The 21,279-nt window shown below is 43.0% G+C and overlaps 1 protein-coding gene across 1 annotated transcript in view; it reads right to left on the reverse strand.

The window, feature by feature from the left end:
• Positions 1–556: 556 nt before the first annotated feature.
• The window catches only part of LOC308403983 (transmembrane protein 132C), a 172,188-nt gene continuing 151,465 nt past the window's right edge, over positions 557–21,279 (reverse strand). Inside the window, exons 6-9 of the mRNA XM_080893796.1 lie at positions 19,127–19,335; positions 9,320–9,593; positions 5,604–5,795; positions 557–2,173 (exon numbers count right to left, since the gene is read on the reverse strand). Of these exons, the coding sequence (XP_080749922.1) occupies positions 1,007–2,173; positions 5,604–5,795; positions 9,320–9,593; positions 19,127–19,335 (1,842 nt within the window). The 3' untranslated portion in view covers positions 557–1,006. The remainder of the gene's footprint in view (positions 2,174–5,603; positions 5,796–9,319; positions 9,594–19,126; positions 19,336–21,279) is intronic.

The following is a 21,279-nucleotide window of genomic DNA, read 5'->3' on the forward strand; positions in this document are numbered from 1 at the left end:
TGCGTGTAATTATGGGACAGAGGTGTTAATTGGTATTTTCTTCAAACCCTGAAAAACTTTTAACTGAGAGGGCGGTATTGGGAAATGTCACATTATCATGATGGTCAGCCATTTGGTTTAAAAGCTCCTTCACATATACTGGCTGTGGTGTCAGGGTACTGGATTGTAATGGACAAGATGAGAGTATTGATGCTTTTCTTCACTGGCCAGCATTAAACGAGATTAGATTGTGTTGTTGCTTGTAGGTAAATTACATCTTATAAATAGTCTTTGATACAAAGATCAGTGTGTAATTGGCTTCACCTTCTCCAATCTAAAGACTCAATGCCTCACAATGCTGCAGTCAATAAAAGCTGATGCACACTCTTGACATTACTGTGTATTCCTTAAATGTTATGAAAATACAATATACAGAGCAACAGTACAATGCTTTGGAGATTGTTCAGTATATACATAACAGGTCGTATGCCTTGCTAAGGAGGATGACAATGAACTGGAAAGTTGTGCCATTCTTGTTTTTCTTTTCTTCCCCCCCCCCCCCGAACAACATGCAGATTTGTCTTGACTTGCTTTGGCCTTTCCAGAACTCTCATGTAAAAAATCCAAAATTGATACAGAACTTCCAAAGCCATTTAATGTGCACACACACACACTCAGAATATCTATCTAGTCACGTCACTGTTCGTTTTAAACTCTATATGCTTTGCTGCAGATCAGTTCTGGGATCCTTGCATGATTCTAAATCGTGTAATAATAAAACAATGTTTAAGTGGCAACCATCTGACAAACAAAAGAACCACCTCATGTTTTTTGTCAGTGATTTATCATCAGTCATATGTGGAATCATGACATTTCTCGCAAAGTTTAATGACCCTTTGGCAGTTTGGGTTGATTCTGAAGTAAATTTACTCCTCGATCACCAACTGTGGATCTGGTTTCTGTTGAGACCCACTCTCCGCTGGCTGGAAGGCATATGGGTGAGTTTGTCACAAGTGCACACAGTACATTATGCCACCTCTTTTAAAGCACTGTCATTTAACCTTTCCATGTAACTGCGCAACTCCTTGGAGTCTCCAAGCTGCACGTCTTGACACACCCACTTAATGTCATGGCTGTGGCTTCCAGTCAGTGTGCTAACAGTGGGGTAGCTATTGTCCAAGGGGATAGTGGTGAACGTGGTAAACTTAACTCGCTTTCTCTTGGTGGTGGGGGAGTCTCCTTTGCTGTCCTTGGCTATGCAGCCTGTGTCCGCTGCCCGATGCACTTGGCTCGGCACGCTCTTCTGGGAAGAGCCTCCGTTCAGTAAGTGGCTGCCCTCCTCGAGGCCGCTGCTTGAGTCTATCATGGAGGTCTGTTCTTCCTGCTGAGGCGAAAGGCTGATTTGGCTCTCCAGCAGCTCGGCCTCGTTCCCCAGCCACACCCAGTCGTGAGCATGGTTCATGTTTTCCTGGCCCTCGATGGAGAGCTCCTTGTGACGGTATTTGAGCGTATAGGAAATGCAGTTAATAAGAAAGACCAGGATGGCGAGGCAGAAGACCCCGAGCAAGGCGTACATGCCAATTTCTAGGTCTGTGAGCCCTCGGGCAGTCTGAATGAGCTCGTCGTCCACATTGCGACCACGGGGTAGATCTACTTGTGCGGGGAAGTCAGCAAAGTCAATTGGTATGCTCTGGCTACCATCCACTGAAAGTTTATCCCCATTGGGTCTGCGGATTATTGCGCTTCTCGTTGTGGTGGCTCTCTTCAGCACACCATCCTCCATGTCAGAGATCGAACTACCGTAATAGTGTGTGTCAAGGCCAGTCCTGTCCTGGGAGGAGAGCCTGCCCCTGTTCTCCATATCATCTCCATCAGGACCATAGTCGCTGCTCCCTCCCCTTGAGCTGTCACTATGGCCAAACTTCACCCTGATGTTGCAGTTCCCCGCAGCTATAATGCTGCGTCGCTTGAACTTCTGGCACACTTCACTAACAGTCATTTCCATCCTGACCAGCAGGCCTTGACCCTCTGCCTCCGTCACAATGACAGGCCATTTCCAGGAAGGGTCCTGCTGCACTGTCACGACTTCCTCGTCTAGTGAAGTGGCTGTCAGGACAAAAAAGTCCGGATTGTAGAGGTCTAGTGGAGCCACAGAGCCGTCACTGAACTGTAGCCAGGCACTAATCAAGGCCTCCTACAAAAGAGGTAGAGAGAGAGAGGCAGGATTGTCAGACATTACAAAGGATTGAAATGATGCTGTAAAAATACTGCATAGAGCATAATTTCATGGAAACAGATCATTTTCAACAGGTTAGCTCTGAAACTCCCCTGCTTGTTCCGCCGGCTTTAACTTATGGGAGTATAGTGAATTGTTCAAATGAGCTGCATAATGATTATTTGGATTCAGTGTTCCTTTAGTCAAGCTCACTAAGTTGTGGTTAAGCTACCTCAGCAGCTATTTTCTCTCAGCCAAGGGGCAGAAAAGATCAAACAGTTACTTTAAATATTGTTCATGCCACTGAGGCTTCGCCATACATGGGTGTCGTGAAGCCGCCTACTACTGCAGTTTCACAATTTGCATTTTAATATCACCAAGAGACAAATCCCCCAAAGGCGCACAAGTATATAGATTCCCACAGTGGTCTGTCAATGCTCCTTATATTAGTAACACCAGAGGTCTTGCAAGCGCAGTGCTGTCTGCTTATCCCCACACTCTATGTAAGAAGATAGAGCTGATAAATAGCCTTCATGCCCTCAGTCAGAAAAAAAGGTGAAGTGGAATAGTTCGGGGCAGCTCGGAGAGCTCACTGGAGAGCTTGATCAAAGAAGCCACTGCGAGAGTAGCTGCAGCAAATTATAAAGAAAAGCAAACATGACAGAATTGCAAAGTTCAGATTTTAAGTCGAAATTTTGTACAGTACTGTGGTGTTGCTTGAGCTTGCTCTGAGATTAAACTTCTGTTTCCATTAGATAACCAAAGAGAAGCGCTGCGTTACATGCTTTCAAGCCTTTGAGTTAATATATGAGTGCCGTAAAAAGAACAGACTAGCCAAGACATAGAAGAAAAAAATGTACATCTATTCAGGAAAGTAAATAATATAACAAAATTAATTAAAAAAGAGGAACTACAAATAGAAGTAAATGAAAAAGCTTAGCATTTTTCTATTTTTGTATTGTTTTTGCTATTCATTAAAGAATCAAGCTGCCAGGCTGAAGCTATGGGCTTGCCCACCAGCTTAAATGTTAAGAGAGGCTATGCCAATGGACTGCCAGCCCTCAGGCTGCACTATGCTCACAAGCTTTGGAAGCCATGACAATAAGACTCTGCTGAAGTTTCTGATAATCCTAAAACAGCGGTCCCCAACTCTCACGGCCAAGTCGTTTGGTACCAGGCCGCGAGAGTTGAGGCTCGGGTGTGAAATGTATGGTTTTCAGGGGTTTTATAGGTTTTTATTGTTATTTTTTAATTGTTTTGATCATTAACTTGGTTTCCCAGGGTCTTTTCTCTTGTGTTAAGAATAAATCTTCTTTTTCTTTGGTACGGTAGTGGTTTTTTTTGTTTATTTATCCACGACACAAGGCCGTTCCGTGAAAATATTGTTGGACATAAACCGGTCTGTGGCCCAAAAAAGGTTGGGGCTGCTGTCCTAAGACATCCAGCTTGTCTCAAAGCAGCGCTCCTCATGTAGATAACTTTTTATAATCTCTCACTTATTTTCTTTGTCTTTTGCACATTTAGACAGTTAAGGATAGTGTAATGCAAACAAAAAATAACTTTATAGAGACCCTAAAAGTATTTGAGTTGGCGATTGAGCACTTTTGGCTTCAGCTGATATTTATATAAAAAAATTATTTCATCTAATTAAGAGTAATTTAATATTCTAGGTGATAATAATTGCCAATGTAAAACAAATGAACATAATTATCTGCCTTAATCAGATCTGTCTAAATGGTCTGTGAATAATTTTCATCTAGTAGAGAAGAATCAGCGCTCACTTTTGTAAAGGAGGCTCTGAGGAGAAATGAGCTGTTAAGTAAAATCACATAGAAGTCTCTTATACGTGGGTCTGCACCAAATTATTATCTTCTTTTTCTGCTAACCTGCTAATTATCCACTCATTTTATCCATTAATCATTTTATCTATTAAAACACATGAAAGTGTTGACTATAATTTTCTGCAGCTTAAGGAAATGGAAAGATGATAATAAGATATTAGGTATGACAAAGAAAATTAGATTTGAGGAGCATCGACTATCAAATATTTGATTTTGATGGATAACTGATAACATGATTAATAGAAAATCACAGTTGATTAACGATTATTCGTTGGTTTTACTTTTTATCTTATTAAAACACCTCCACTTTCTGTATGCAACAAAGGCACTGTAAGTGTCAAAACTGAATCACTTCCAGTAACTACATTACGTCTAAGTTGAATAGTAGGGTATTTAAGCAGTTTAAATGAATATAATTGTAACTGCATATAATATTTTGTGCCAAGGAACAATGATTTTTAAACTGGACTCTTTCCATACCTGTTGACATTATGCAATCTATTTCACACTGTCTGAGCTGCCACAGAAACTCAGATTCCAGTTGATAACCCCACCCCAACCACAATCTTTGAAGCACTTGTCTGTTTTTTGTGCAAGTATTGCAATGCCCACTGTGTCATTTTAAGACAGTGGCCTCTGCAGATCTGATGAGTTGCATGTGGCTCTTTATGTTCCCCCTGATTGCAGCAGAATGTGTTTCAAGCGATGTTTTCTTTGGTCATCAGTCAACTAAAATATCTTTTCCTATCTTTACGACGTTTTACAATCAGGTTTTCAGATTTTCTCCTTTCCCTGTAGAGCCATCTGAACATTTTTCACATAATTCACTCTGGCTTGCCAAAAGTGGAAAAATGTTGCCTGTACTGATGAGTCTCAATTTCTGCTGTTAGTGTCAGAATTTGAATAAACAATATGAGCGAATTACTCCATCATGCCTTTTGTTAACAATTCAGCCTGCCGGTGTTATATTCAAATGGGGGATATTTTCTGGGCACATTTTGGGCTCCTTAGTACCAACTGAGCATCACTTAAACACAGCAGCCTACTTGAGTATTGCTGCTGACCATGTCCATTTATGACCACAAAGTGTCCATCTTCTGATGGCTGCTTCCCTCAGAATAACACACCAAAAGTCAAATAAATCCAAACTTGTTCTTGAACATGACGGCGAGTTCACTGTACTCTCATGCTCTTCACAGTCTCCAGATCTCAATCTAAGAGAGCTTTTTTGGGATTTGATGGAACGGCAGATTTGGATCAAAGATGTGCAGCTGACAAATCTGCAGCGACTGTGTGATGCTGTCATGTTAATATGGACCACAATCTCAGAGGAATGTTTCCTAGCACCTTACTGAATTCATGCCATGAAAAATTGTGCAGTTCCAAAGACAAAAAGGAGGTCCAGCCCAGTATTAACAAGATATACCTAATAAAATGGCAGGTGAGTGTATAAATTTATATGAATTTGCTCATTCAATTAGACAATATGTTTTCAAACTTGTGAGCCAATAACCCTTACGCATATTAAATGTAGTTTTGTGGTTTTTAATTTCTTAAAGCATTCTGACCTGTTTGGAGCTCTGCAAGACTTCCTGTGTGGTTGTAGTAGCCAGGATGGCCCGGTTACTTCCCGGACTGAGCTGCAGGCTCATGGAAAGGCCTGTCACCAACTGGACTCCCAACTCTGTGATGGTCACTTTGTCATCCACCACTGTGATAGTCTTCTCTGCCAGGATTGAGTCTGATAAAGGAGACAACACCTGAAAAAGTGAAGAAAAACAAGGAGAGAGATGACAGATTACCATGGAGACATTAAAGTAAAAAAGGCAAATAATTACATTTTTCTTTGACGGTATTCTTCACGAATACACGCAGTAACCTGTCACATTTGGTACGAACAATTATAGATGCTACTCAACAGCAGTGACTCAACCTAGTGTATAGCCTGTTGATGAAGGCTTTATGATTTCCTGCTCTAAACACTGAGGCCTGGGAGGTCTTTCCCAAGAGAAATCAGCAGCAACAGCAAACAGAAACGGATGGAGCAGAAAGAAAACAGCAAAAAACTTCATTAACGGAAAATACACACTGGTCACATTGTTTGACTGACAAGTGATTTCTGGCAAGTGAAATGCAAAAACAACACATCAATGAGCATCTGGCTGTGAAGATGCCACTGATTTTAGAAAAAAAAGGGAGGGATTACTGTGAGTTACAGGTGAAGCTGAGAAAATGTCTTTCCAAGGGTTTTCATCTAACATAAAAGACTTGCATGCTCCTCCGCAATATGCAAAACGATACACAAAACACACTTTTTTTTTAATTTTATCTGTCGCTACTCAGGCTGGGTGGATCAAAAAACAACTCAACTTGGATGCCATCCAACCCTTGTACCTCATGTAGGTATGAATCGATTCCCTTTGACTAATACTGGTAATCTAAAAAAGAGGCACACTTTAACCCCAAAACAGAAGAACGAAGCATGCAGAGGAAGACTTCCTCCGCATGCTTATCCTCATCCGTGTGCCGTATCTTTCATCAGCATGATGCATGGCACAGGCAGTCAGCTGTCAGACCCTCGTACTTGCCGTGTTTTCCGGTTGGTGCTTATATTTTCAGGTTTGTGGTGTTTGGGGATTGAACACATCTCTGCACAGAAACAGACGGATGAGTACTCTGAGCCAGGAAACAGATCCCACTCTCACAGATGTCATTAGGAGGCTGATATTCATCCAGTTAGTGTGAAGAGCTTGACAAAGCATAGGGCTGAGGGGAGAGGACCCACTCACTACAGAGAGCCTGAAGTACAGGCTGTGACACACCAGTAATCACCTGTCTGCTCTGGTCAAAGGGAGGTACTAGTCAAACTACAACAGCAACATTCACAATTGTTACTGTCCCCGGGATAAGCAACATGTTTCCACAGCATGTTATTCTGACATGTTTTTCTCTAGAGAGAATAATGTAATGTTAAGCTAGGTAAACTCTAATTAGAGTTTAAGATATACCTAGAATTACAACCATGTTGTTGTCTGGCTGTGAACACATTCACATCCAAGGATTTGTAGTACAACATAATAAATGTAATTATTTTTAAAGATTCTGACAGAGTACAGAGCTGTAACCATGACAGCAGTCATGGCTGTTGCTACAGAGAAGCAAAAAATGTTAAAACATGAATGCTTCAAGCACATTTTTAGCCTGGCAGATTGACAGAACCACCAAAGCACCACCAATGCTCACCAGTTCCTGAGTTATGGCACCAAATTTCACCATTGACTTGTTAAATATAAAAGGTTACAAATTTAACATTTATTCTGAAATTTATTGCAATGTTTTGCCTAATTAGTGCATAAACTCTCGAGTTCTGGCCAGGCAAAGAGACTTCAGAGTTGACCACAAAGTTATAAAAAGAAGTATCCCTAAGATGTTGCGTTTATGCTGATGGGATGGATGAATGCTACACCCAAACTCACACAGTTGTGGTCAGAAGTTTAAGCTCATTACAGGAATGAATGTCATGGTAATTTGGGGCTTTTAATGATTTCTTAGAACTGTTCAGCTTCCAGGGTGGAATGATTATACTGAATATATCTTAAATGATTAAAAAAACCCCAAATTGGGTGCACCAGTTTGAAGCCTATTGGGATTTTGTCTAACCAACAAAGGGATAAAGTGTACCTACAGGCTCAAATACATACACACATCACACTAATATATGATTAAATGTATTTTAGCAAGTTGCACCTCGGCCAGATGTTTTTGGTAGACATCAACAAGCTTCCAATTGGATATTTTTAATCACTCTTCTTGGCAGAATTGGTAGAGTTCATTCAAATCTGTTTGTTTTCTGGCATGGACAAAGTTCTTATGGAAAGTCCACAATTTTGGGGTTTGTGAAGGACTTTCTAGAAGCTTAGTGTTCGCCTGCTTCATTCATTCCAAAACTAGTTTCCATGGTTGTTTGGGATCATTGTCCTGCTGATACTCTCTGTTGTGTCCAACTACCTGTTGAACTGACCTAAAGTTGAAGAATTTAGAGGTAGAAATACTTCTTCATTACTCCACCCACTTTGTGCAATGTACCAGTACCACTAATTAGATGGTACTCTCATCTAAGGGTGACAGTTTGGGGTTTCTTTCTTCCAGACCTCGACAAAGTGGTTTCTCATCTCACCTTCAGCACCTTAACCGAAGATTTAAGTGAGTGTACGTATATATTTGAACCTGTACGTAGAATTATGACCCTGTGTGGTTTAGAGAAAATCCTAAATTGATTCAAAGCTGTGCACCAAATGATTGTTTTTAATGTCATTAAGGATGTAAATCATTCCAGTCCAGTTCAGAGAAATCATAAAAAGCCCCAAATTACCATGACTGCTACGCCCGTGATGAGTGCAGAGGCATAGAACTGTATTTCCCAAATGGTTGTAGTTAAATCACTAATAAAATCACTACAGTCTTATTTTTTTTGACTCATTAGAACAACCACAATATTATAGTGTTCTATATTAAAACAAATCTTTGCCAACCTCAAATAGCTTCTACACTACTGTGTGTGTGTGTGTGTGTGTGTGTGTGCATCTATACAACAGATTTTGAGATTTGCACAATTACTTGAGTAAAGAGGATTAAAAGGAAGCACTGATCTTCCAACACAAACATTGCTGGAGTTTTGAAAGATTCTAGCAACGGCAGAATAATTGCACACTGAATGACAGCATTTCACTCGAGTAGTTTCTGGATCTCTTTTGCTGTTAACAAAGCAGGTATTCAGGGAAGAACAAGAATCAATGGCAAATACCTATTTGGAATCAGAGGCAACATTGTTCAGAGAACATATGGTTCAAATCAGGGAAGAACTGACCAAAGTGGAGCATTACAGTAAAATTGCATTTTTAAAAATTATAAAATGCAACTTGAAAGAAGCCTACTGAGTATTAGTTTTTAGGAACCACCACTTTTAACAGTTTTTTTTCTTTCTATTTATCATGATAACACTGTGCCAAGCTTCAGGGGATTGCACCAAGCATGTTACAGTCGTGCCCACTAAGATTTTAACTGTGCTTTGAAATTAAACTTAATCAAAACAGCCGGTGTACAAATTGTATTGTGGTTGCATGTGTACTAAAGATAAAAATTTTATGATTATTATGTGTTAATAAACCCCCCACTGCCTGACTAACATTCAGATTTTGTCTCATTGCAGCAAATGTAATTTTAGACAGCACCTGTAAGCTGTTGTTGTAACAAATTCTGATACAGATACAGATTCTTCGTATACCTGAATAGTGGTCATGCCTGTGTCAAGGCCCACTAGTATCTTCTTGTCCAATAGCTGTGCAACCTGTGTATTCTCTACTTTGAGGAAGTCCCAAACAAGCTCCGTAATGTCCACCTGCCAATCGGTGCCCAGCATGTAGCTGGTCTGGCCTCGAGGATCAGCTGACTCGGCTATAAAATGAGTCAGGACTTTGACCATGGCATGCTGGTACTGCAGAGTGCAGCTTCGCCCTCGCCTGTCTTCGTCGTCTTCATCCTCGCTGTCCCGTGTCGACCTGTTTAAAAAGAAAGAAAGAAAATAAAAAATAAAACAGTCTGATGTGCAAAGTGGAAAGAATTTCTTTTCTTAGCAGTGAGAGTGGCATGCCTTTAGAGACAGCAGTGTTGGCTGTTTTACAGACTAAAAGAAAAAAATATTGGATAAGCTGCCATGAAATTTGGTATAATTGAGGCTGAAACAGGATTTCTTGCAGAACTTTGCCTACATCCAAAATGCACTGACAAGTGCATTTAGCAACATGTGTTGCTAATTTGTTACTTTTGTATCTGGTGCTTAACATTATATGAGCTATGCATATGCATGCTACAGTTGTTATGCATGCTCATTGTGTGTTATCTTGATTAAAACATTACACAGTACAGTAAATCAGAGTTATATGTCATATAACTTTGATTTACTGTACTGTGTAATGTTTTAATCAAGATAACACACAATGAGCATGCATAACAACTGTAGCATGCATAATGATGTTAAAAAACAAAACGCTGCTGCGTACTTTGTGTTTATCGGTATCAACAATCTAGAAAAGGCAGAATTTAAAACACTCATTTTGTACTGATGTATGGTTTGTGGTATTTTGAGTAGCATTTTAAATTGGAGTAAACAACAAACACACAGACGGGTGTAACTCATACCGGGATGTTCACCCGACAAAACTCAAGCTATGATGCAATGTTGTTGATTAAACCAGTAAGAGGGGGATCAATCCAGCGAATGGCCATCATTTCTCTGTCTAAATGTCTCTCCTTTACTATTTTGGAGCACCCGGCCTGGATTGTAAATGTGCATACACCTCCTTACGGCTTTACTTAATAGCCTCCCAGATCGCTCTGTTGCAAGAAAATCTAATTTTATTACTTTCGGTAACAAATCAGCCAACAGAGGCACAACTATCTCTCACTAGGAAAATTGCTTTGAGTGTGACAAACTAGGTTTAAATGGTTACAATACAGCCGCAATATCATTAGTTTACTTATAACTGTATTTTTTTTTACATTTTCGCATTAACAAACACCTTTGAAGAAAACAATCAGCCTTGAATGTTGACAAAGCATTGTTTGAATGGTTATTCTGGGGAAATAAATGCTGTTACAGCTCTTCAGGCTTACACTGGGGCACGGTTGGGATTCTTCCAAAGGAAAAAAAAAGCACTTTGTCAACACAACTACTAATCATATATCTTACTGTACAGACTTGCGCCTTCCTTTTCATCTAATCATCTTCATTTGTTCCTGTGTCGCTATTTCTCTCTCTCACACACATAAACTCTAGTAAAGGTTGCAATCATGATGAAGGGGAGAAAAAAAACAAAATTAATCTCTTAAACTCTTTTTCTTGCGATTATCCGCTCTGCTTGTCTCTTTCTGTCTGAATCCCCTGAGAAATCGGACTGCATGCGAAGCTGTGGGAATAAAGATGTCAGCTGCATTCTCCAGAGGAAAGCCAAGGGTAGAGAGAGATTTGAAGATAAGGGCTTAAAAGCTTTGCTGGAGGGACTGATTTCATATTCGCAAGTGAAAGACCGCCTTTATTACTGTGGAGTCAACATTGTAACACTGAAAAGAAACAATTTGTCCAGCTAAGTCACAGCATACAGTTATGAAAAGTACATTTGCAATTTCACTGCATTTTGGTTTTCAAATACAATTTTTTTTCATGATGTGCCCTGTGTAGTTAAGTATTGTGTATACAAGTGCTACAAGGTAACACATAATCACATTGCATTTTTAATTAACACAGTATTGTAAAGGTTTACTGCATTTTATACATATCTCCGTACAATTCTTCAATTTTTCTATACATATTCTGTGCATTGTTACCTGTATATACAAACTTCGGTTGCTTATGTTTATGGGACCACCTTGTGTCTTCCTTTTATATTTTATTTTCCCTTGCTGTAAGAGCTCTGTAACACCAAAATTTCTCATCCGTGGGATAATAAAGGTTTATTCTATTCTATTCTATTCTGTTCTATTAACTTGAAGAATCACATTAAAGTTATGGTTATCTCACTGTCATGTCAGGTATGTCCTGAAACAACTGCATTATACTGCTCACACAACATGGATGCTTTGCGAGCATCTGCACAGACAGCATGTTTACAACAAAGCGAGCGAAGAACCCAGGGTGAGTGTATGCAGAGCCCAGCCCAGCAGCCGGGGCCTGCGCTTCAGCGGGTAACAAAGGCAGTAACGAGCCTCCATTTCTACCAGTACATGTTCCTACAGCAGAATCACAGTGGAGATCTCTTTAAAGTCTATTTGGGTTGATTTTAAACATTTCTTTGTGTTGTTAGGTTTGTGTTCATATCAAAACTTCAATTTAATTTAATTTAATTTTATATAGCGCCATATCACAAAAACAGTTGTCTCAGGGTGCAAACACAAAAACAAAGATTTCTTATGTGTCCTCATTAAATGTCAGCGTGTGGGACATAAGCTCAAGGTCTGTATTATCAGCTGCTAATGATGTGACAGTGATTTCAGACCTTGTTATGGAGTAATATAAAAGTAATGCAAGGAGCTTTAAAACGAAATGTAATACATTACTACATGTCTTTACTATTTTTTGAAGTTAGTTGTTATATTTGTCTTTTATGTGAATTCCAGGCTTTGTTAACGGGTTCTTGGAGATTGCAAAATAAGTGCCTAAAAAGCACTTTGGGTGACTGTCAGCTGTTTTGAAAATGCGCTATATAAATAATTCACTTGATTTGGCTTTTTTTTTTTATTTGAATAATGTCTCCAACACTGCTGAAAGTCTGGTGACCTGTCCAGGATACACCCTGCCATTCGCACAGTGACAGCTGAAAACTAGTAAACTAGTTTCAGGTGATGGGCTAGACTTAAAAAAAAGAAAGACAGAAAAAAAAAAGATTGTCTGGTTCAGGAACAGTACGCCCCACCTTAAAACTAAGGTTGTGGTAGAGCAGGGTTGGGCAACTCCAGGCCTCGAGGGCCGGTGTCCCTGCAGGTTCTAGATGTGTCCTTGAACCAACACAGCTGATTTAAATGGCTAAATTAGCTCCTGCAGTTCTCCAGAGCCCTGGTACAAAATAATCATGTGATTCAGGTGTGTTGACCCAAGGTGAGAGGTAGAGGCTTTTTGGAAACACTGTTTAGCCTGGCGTTAGCACATGGCATTGGAAACTAGAGGGGCATGATCTGAATCTGAGTAGTGTTTTTGTCACGGCCTGCGGGATCGGCAAGGCACTGATCAGCATCTCTCTCCCCCTCCCCTGTTTTGCCGGGGCGGAACTCATGGCGGGTTCACGCCCTCGGTCCACGCCCTCCCGGATCATGCACACCTGGGCCTCATCAGACCAGCTGGTATATCAGAAGGAGGAGATCAGCTGTTCAACGCTGGATTGTTGTGAAGACTCTAGTCAGTACACGTCGAGCCCTAGTTTCCCACTCTTCCGTCTCAGAAAGTTAACATTTGTCTCTCTGTTCTAGATTCCCCGGACCCGTCCCCGTGTTTCCCCGTGTGGAGTGTGTAAGAGGTGACTGGTCACTAGCGGAGAGAGGCTGGCGTGAGCGCGTGTGTGATTCCCTTGTTTTCCCTGGAGCCCTGGAACCCTGCCTCTCACATCTTGTGTATAGCACTGTCCTCGCACTGTCTGTAAATACACTTGGTGAAGACTTTGTGAATAAACCGTCTCTGTTAAAACACAACTCCGGAGTCCTGCGAGTGGATCCTCAGAGCAACCCGTGACGGTAACAATCCAGCCATACTATGGATCCAGCGGACTCAGCTCTGCAACCCACCCCTCCTCCAGAAGCCGTGTTGGAGCGACACGAGCAGATGCTACAACACATTAACCATCAGTTGCTCGCACTCACTCAGGCTCTCGCTCAGCACATTCCGCTGCCAGGTCCCGCTATGCCCCCCTCGTCTGCACAGCCGCCAGCCCCGGAACTCTCCACGCCACCAGCCCCCGCTTCCGCGGAACCCCCGGAACGAGCTTTACCGTCACCGGAGCCATTCGCTGGTGAGTTCCACAAGTGTGCTGGTTTCCTAACACAGATTACGTTGCAGTTTAGGCAGCTGCGGCGAACGTATGAGAGTGATGGAGCTAAGATAGCCTTTTTCGTTCAGTTACTCCGCGGTCAAGGTCTGTCCTGCTCGGCCAAAAGACCCCGCCCGCCGGTAGAAAGGAGGAAACGGGTGGGCGAGGTCTCCTTCTCACATTCTCCTCCACGCTTCATGCTAGCCGCTAAAGTGACTGTCCACTCTGCCTCTCACTCTCTTCAGGCGCTGATTGACTCTGGGGCGGAGCAGAGCTTCATGGATGCTTCCCTGGCTCTCAAACTTAAGATTTACACACGGGCATTACCCCACTTGTTGCGGGTCACCGCTTTAAACGGTCAACGTCTTCCCGACGTAACAAATGTTACAGAACCCGTGTCCCTAACGCTGTCTGGGAATCACACTGAACTGTTGCAGTTTTACGTCTTTGAAGCCCCTCTCACGCCCCTGGTGCTAGGATTTCCATGGTTACGCCAGCATAACCCCGTGCTCGACTGGAAGGAGGAGAGGGTTCAGGAGTGGGGGGAGGAGTGTCACATGACCTGTTTGACAGCAGCTACTCCCGTTACAGCAGCTAACCCACTACCACACGAGCCCCCTGACCTTTCAGCTATCCCGTCAGAGTATCATGATCTCAAGCAAGTATTTTGTAAGGACCGAGCCCGCTCTCTTCCTCCTCATCGCCCGTACGACTGCAGTATTGATTTGCTCCCGGGTGCACCTCTTCCCACTAGTCGCTTATACAGTCTCTCTCAACCTGAACGTGAATGCATGGAGAAGTATATTAATGAATCCTTGGCTGATGGACTGATTCGCCCCTCTTCATCCCCTGTGGCTGCCGGGTTCTTTTTCGTCACTAAGAAGGATAAAAGCCTTCGGCCATGTATTGATTTCCGGGGCCTCAATAACATTACTATTAAGATTAAATACCCTCTACCACTCTTATCCTCCGCCTTTGAACTCCTGCAGGGGGCGACCGTTTTTACTAAGCTCGATCTGCGGAATGCTTACCACTTAGTCAGGATGAGAGAGGGTGACGAGTGGAAAACGGCCTTCAACACGCACCTGGGCCATTTTGAATACTTGGTCATGCCGTTTGGACTGACTAATGCTCCAGCTGTCTTTCAGGGTCTAGTCAATGATGTTCTCTGAGATTTCATCGATCGTTTTGTGTTTGTGTACCTTGACGACATCCTCATCTTCTCCCACTCTCTCTCGGATCATGTACACCACGTCAGACAAGTCCTGCAACGCCTCCTGGAGAATCAGCTGTTTGTTAAAGGGGAGAAGTGCGAGTTTCATGTGAGTACTGTGTCATTTTTGGGCTACATCATCGAACAGGGCGATTTAAGAACCGACCCAGCTAAGTACCTTAGCTGGGTCGGTTCTTAAATCGCCCTGCAGTCTTAGACTGGCCCACTCCGCCTAACCGTAAGCAGCTTCAACGGTTCCTCGGTTTTGCAAACTTTTATCGGAGGTTCATTCGTGACTACAGCAAGATTGCTTTGCCACTAACCCGTTTAACTTCCCCTAAGGTACCCTTCTGCTGGGATGATCTGGCTCAGGAGGCTTTCTCCCAACTAAAGAAACGCTTCGCGTCGGCGCCCATCCTCCGGCAACCGGATCTCAAGCGGCAGTTCATCGTGGAGGTGGATGCCTCGGATGTAGGGGTCGGAGCAGTTCTCTCCCAGCAACTAGAGGGTAAGCTCCACCCTTGTGCTTACTTCTCCCGTCGTCTCTCTCCTGCAGAGCAGAACTACGACATCGGGGACAGGGAGCTGTTGGCAATCAAACTCGCCCTGGAGGAGTGGCGCCTCTGGCTAGAGGGCGCAACAGAACCCTTTGTGGTATGGACTGACCACAGGAACCTCGAATACATCCGGTCGGCTAAGCGACTAAACGCCCGACAAGCCAGGTGGGCTCTGTTCTTTACCAGATTCTGCTTCACCATCACCTACAGGCCCGGCTCCCAGAACGTGAAACCCGATGCCCTTTCCCGCCAATTCACCGCCTCAGAGGACCCCACCCGTGAGGCTCCCATTCTCCCTCCCACATGCGTTATCGGAGCCCTGTCGTGGGAGATCGAGTCCGCCATACGGGAGGCCCAGCGGGCATAACCAGATCTGGGGACTGGTCCACTGGGATTGCTCTTTGTTCCCACGTCCGTTCGCTCACGAGTGCTGCAATGGGCCCACGGCGGAAAACTCACCTGTCATCCGGGCATTCATCGCACCGTCACCTTCATCAAGCGGTTCGCCTGGTGGCCTACACTGGCCAAGGACGTCCAAGAATTCATCGCCGCCTGTCCAACCTGTGCCCAGAATAAACCTGTCAACCAGCCCGCTGCTGGCCTACTTCATCCCTTACCTACGCCAAGCCGCCCCTGGTCCCACATTGCGGTTGACTTTGTCACTGGTCTTCCGCCGTCATCAGGTAACACAGTCATCCTCACCATTGTCGACCGTTTTTCTAAAGCTGCCCACTTTGTTGCTCTCCCCAAGCTCCCCACTGCCCTGGAGACCGCCCGGCTTCTGTCGACTCATGTATTTCGCCTCCACGGGATCCCCGCTGAAGTGGTCTCGGACCGAGGCCCACAGTTCACGTCGCGTGTTTGGAGGGAGTTCTGCACCTCCTTAGGGGCCCAGGTCAGTCTCTCATCAGGTTTTCATCCACAGACCTGCGAGTGGATCCTCAGAGCAACCCGTGACAGTTTTGCTATTAAATGTCTGTGCTAATCACTGGTTTTGCATTATGAATAACACTTTTAAGCTTAATTACACTTGGCACCAGCTAAGTCTAATTAGGGGATCGATTTTGTAATCATGTCGTCAGCTTTGCATGAGTCTTAAGACTCCTGGGTGAGCAGAGTAGCTCAGCACTCAAACGATCGCCCCCCCCCAGGTGGTCGGGGAGGATTCTGGGTAGACCTGGCACACCTGGTTTTGGATGCCTACTGCAGCACCAACCATTGGTGTCTCAGTGCTCAGTTAAGTGCAAACTGACAGGTATGAGTTTACAAGTCAGAGGTCACAGTTCTGTCCCCGAAAGATATGGTTTGCTTGCTCCAGATTGAGTATGAGTTGCTGCTTCAAGTGGAGAACAGCTTTAGCGTGTTCAGAGTGAGAGAAAAGTGGAGCGTGAGATACACTCAGAGTCATTCAGCATCTAGAGACGTACTGAACTGGTCCCTTGTACATTGTGAGGTTACACTACTCGTAACAATACTCTTACGTTACTTCAGAAATGACTTGAAATGCACCGTCACATAATTGCCAGTTGACTATATAAACCTTAGGCTACTGTTCCACACACCATCACAAATCAGCAACACAAAGCAAAGATGGAAACCAGCTCAAAGAGACAACGAGGTAGAAATGAAACTTGAAATACTACAAGCCTGACTCCTCATCCCTGCCTTTATTACCTGTTCAAGTCCAGGCCCATAGTAACAATCGCCATATTATTTTTCCAATGCAGTAATTGAAAGTTTCTCATCAATAACTGCGTTTTTTGAATCATTTTGAGTGTAAACGCTTGAAATTCACAGCCAATGAATTGACAAATAGCTCTGATGTTCGAGAGCATGCGCTGACATAGACTGAACCGGCATGTAATTGTTACACCTAATAAATGTGATTATTAGTTAGGTGTAACACATTCAGGAGTAAACAAGCTGATGGTGAAGTCTGACCATTTTAGCCTCGGCATAAATCTTATATGCCAATACTTGTGCAACCATCTCAAAATCTAATCTAAGGTTAATCTAATAAACAAATCACTCAGTGCTGAGAACAACCCGCTTCACAAAGCAATTTTTCTTTCTGCTCCGTTCGCTTTCAAGCCCAGCTCTGACTTCAGAGGAGGTGCTGCATATTAATGTGTGTGCCATGCTTATTTTTGTTGTGCCTGTGGATCATGTGCTGCGTTTGTGTTGGCATTCAACTACTACAGTGACACGATGAAGGTCGTTATAGCAGGAATGTTGTTTCTATATGAAAGAACACTGGTGGATATTTTTCGAATTTGAATGCTGCAGGCATGTCAGTACAGCTATTTGTTTTACAGCAGCAAGAAAACACTCGGTATGCACTCTATAGGATAACTGAGGGCCGCTTTTTCTTTTCTTTTTGAATATTAAATGATCACCTTGATTAAACAAGTAAAATCTCAACATACATATCCTGAGAGAAGCGGTAAAGGATGGTGGATGCTCGAGTGCTACGCCTACACTTAGGTTTGCTGTCTGCAAAGGCTTATCTTGTCTGTGCTTTGACAGGGCTTAGGGAGGGAAGAGGTGAGCCATACAGGCAGTGTCAGTCAAAACTGTGTGAGGAGTACATTTGCAGTTCTCCCACTAACAGGCCTAATGTGTCTTTATTTTATTTTTTATATTTCTGTCTCTCTCCTCCCAGCGTGGCCACAACTTGCCAGCTTTCCCGATAGAGGAATGGCGTGCCGCTTGCTATTGTTGCTCGCTGGCTTACTTCTCCGTGTGCTTACGGACCGTGGACCAAAGCTTATTCTCATCAACAGGTATAGTGCTTCTTTGCAAGGTCACGCCTGTTATCCCCCGATAAACAAAGACGTGCCGAAGATGGGGAAAAACAAAGCTCCGGTGCTGGCGTCAACAGTGACAACATGGCTTGGCTGTCTCCGCTGATAAAGGCATAGCAGCACACAGCTGGAAAAGCAACAACCTGGACAAGCCACAGTATTAGTTGAATGCTGTCACTCAAAATAAGAGGGGAGCAGGGATAATTAGAGTAGCCACACTGGTGCATGGGATGACTTAAAGTCTAACTTCAACGCTTTTCCTGAAGTAATTACCGTAGGTGGCTGATAACTGCTCCATCAATTGATGGATTTCAACAGTTGCAGAGTAACACTGCGCAGCAGCGTTAGCAGAGGTGCTGTGTAGTGATGAGGCCCCAGGGGAGAAGTCTGACCTCCAGACAGCTCTAATAATGTTCTTTCCAACTGACAGGCACAAGGCGCAATGGCAGGCCACCCTAAGCCAGTCGTAATGACAAGCTGTAATGCACAGGTCAGCCATTTTGTTATCAGCCAAGACCTGTCAGTAGGACTGAAGTCAGGAAGAGACAGGTGGAGTGGTGTTCGTCACATGTCACATCATTACCTTATCTTTGCCATTACTGAAATCAAATACATCACCGAGGAGAAAGGCTATTCTTGAACTTGTACTTTCTTGAAACTGGGGCTGCAAAAGTCAACAAATTACCAATTTATTTTTATTAAACTTAACAACTTGTACTAAAGTTTGTGATGTAACCTTGGTGTTCTTTCTTGGATAACTGTAAATTACGCCTGGAAATGGCTGCGCAGGAGCTGACACGAAAGTGAGAAAATGACTAAACGTTAATTATAAAGATCACGTTATATTCCATCCAATTAGTAAAACAAATGTCTCCCTGAAAAAATAAGAGAGCAGAACACACAGTCGCAAAGCCCCTTTAGCAACAGATGCACACGCTGCAGTACCTCTGATTGGTGGCCATTATTGGCACCCTCCACCCTTTGATCTGGCTCAGCTCCGTGTCTGACACCTCAATCTGGAGGGGGAGACGGGGGATCCACACGTTGAGCTCCAGCTGAGCACTTAGGTATCCGTGGGTGAAGTTCACCATCATCTTCACCTTGCCCTTCATCTCCTTGCCGTTCACAAAAACGTAGTCACACCTGTCAGACACCTGCATGTGAGGAGGGGGGAGGATTAAAAAAGACAGCATTTAAGTTGAGCTCTTCTGACGGCTGCACTAGATGACTACACAGCAAATTACACAGTGCAATATACTGTACAGAGTACCATGTTGGCCCCGGCCCTGCGAGTTGATTATAAGGCTTTACACTTCTGAGCACTCCTCTGATATAGCATTCCTGTAACTACTTTGAACAAGATGAAAGGTCTTCGATCTGCTCGACTCTCAGGAGAAGAGGGGGGAGGACAGCAAGGACATCTTTGAACCTGAGGGAAAGCACAGCATGGTCTGCTGTTTTATTGTTGTTCAGCCTGCAGCTGAAAGAGGAACCAGCAGATGGACACTAGTAAGATGACAGCTGATAAAAATGACCAAAGTTGAAGCTAGTGGTTTTGTAAATTATGTCATAGAAAGAATTAGTGAGCCAGTTTTGTGCTTTAGAAACATGTAACCGTCAGAAGGTTATTCCTTGATTATTGATTATGAGGATTTACAGACACATACAATTACCTCTTTAAGTCTAAGCACTTAATGGGTAATTATTTAGTATACCTTGAATGTAGGAACACATTTTTTATTCCTCTGGGCGTTTTCTCAATCTTACATATTAATCTCATCTTGGAACAGACTGCCATGGCTGGTACCAGATGGAATTCGACGGTCTGGGAAAAAAATCTTTTTTTTCCCTTGCTTCTTCTTCTTCCAAGTTATTTCTCTACAGTGAGATAAAACCATAAACAACCATTTATCATGAAGCTGTGGCAGGATATCCTCTGAGACCAAAGGAGGAAAAAAAAAAATTGTGTGTGACAGAATGTGTTCTGTTCACTTCACCTTCAGCATGAAGCTAGCTGTGGAGTTTGTGCGGGACCGTGGAAAGTAAATGTGGCTGTTTTGTATAAATAAAAGCAGATATTTGGAGAGTTGCCGCATCGATTTTTAAAATTTTGTTTATTTCTTTTTTTCTGTCTGCCCCACTGAGCTTGCAGGCTGAACTAGTGGCATTCCTCAAGATCTGGTATGTGGATTGCAAGAATAGCCCCACTTGGTGTACGCTTGATCAAAACATCAAAACAGCATCATGAGAGACCTTCCAGCTGATTTCTTTTGCTCCCATTCATCTTGACATATGGATATAAACACGCAGCTTCAAAGTCAGGAAAGAAGTGAAAGAACAATTTAATGCAATAACATGTACATGCAAAATCTGCTTTGAAATGAAAGGTATAGTAGTGTTTTTGTGCAATAAAATACATACCTTCAACACTATTTCGGTACTTTGTTTTCTTATTCAGTTTTTGTATAAAACTATTTTGGACATATCTGTAGTCCACATGTGCACATTTGTTTCTTTTCTCTTTGCCTTCCCGAGTTTGACAGCAGGTCGGCAGTGGAGAGAGGTGATTCTTTCTTTCTTTTTGTCAACCAGACGACATGGTAGTGATTATGATACAAGTTTATACTTTTTCACAAAGTTGCCCCTGATCTGATCTGAATTAAGCTGCTTTTCTCTGTAAGGTTGTCTCCTTCTCCACTGGTAAACCGCTTATCCCTCTGACTGCTTGTACATTTATGCAGAAAACTTCAGAGTCAAACTGACCAAACCTTCATATCAGGGACCAGAGGTGAGCCGGGTCTACAACAGCAGTCTTTAGTGGAAGACCTCGCAGTGACCAAGCCAAGAGGCGGCACATGCGGTGAGCATCATAAGCACTTATGATTGTTTTTATATTTATGAATATTCAGAACAAATGGCCTGAACTGTGGAGCAGGGCATTGTGTACAAAATATTTTGGCTGTATGAACACAACTGTCACTTAGCACCTCTCTTTGTCCTACACCTCAAAATCACTTTTTGGATGCAGTGCATGAAATTCAGCATGCATCACAAACTCACACATTTGTAAGAGTAACAGCACTGGAAAGAGTCCAGAA

Source organism: Rhamphochromis sp. 'chilingali' (assembly GCF_963969265.1).
Source record: "Rhamphochromis sp. 'chilingali' genome assembly, chromosome: 10".
Lineage (NCBI taxonomy): Eukaryota > Metazoa > Chordata > Actinopteri > Cichliformes > Cichlidae > Rhamphochromis > Rhamphochromis sp. 'chilingali'.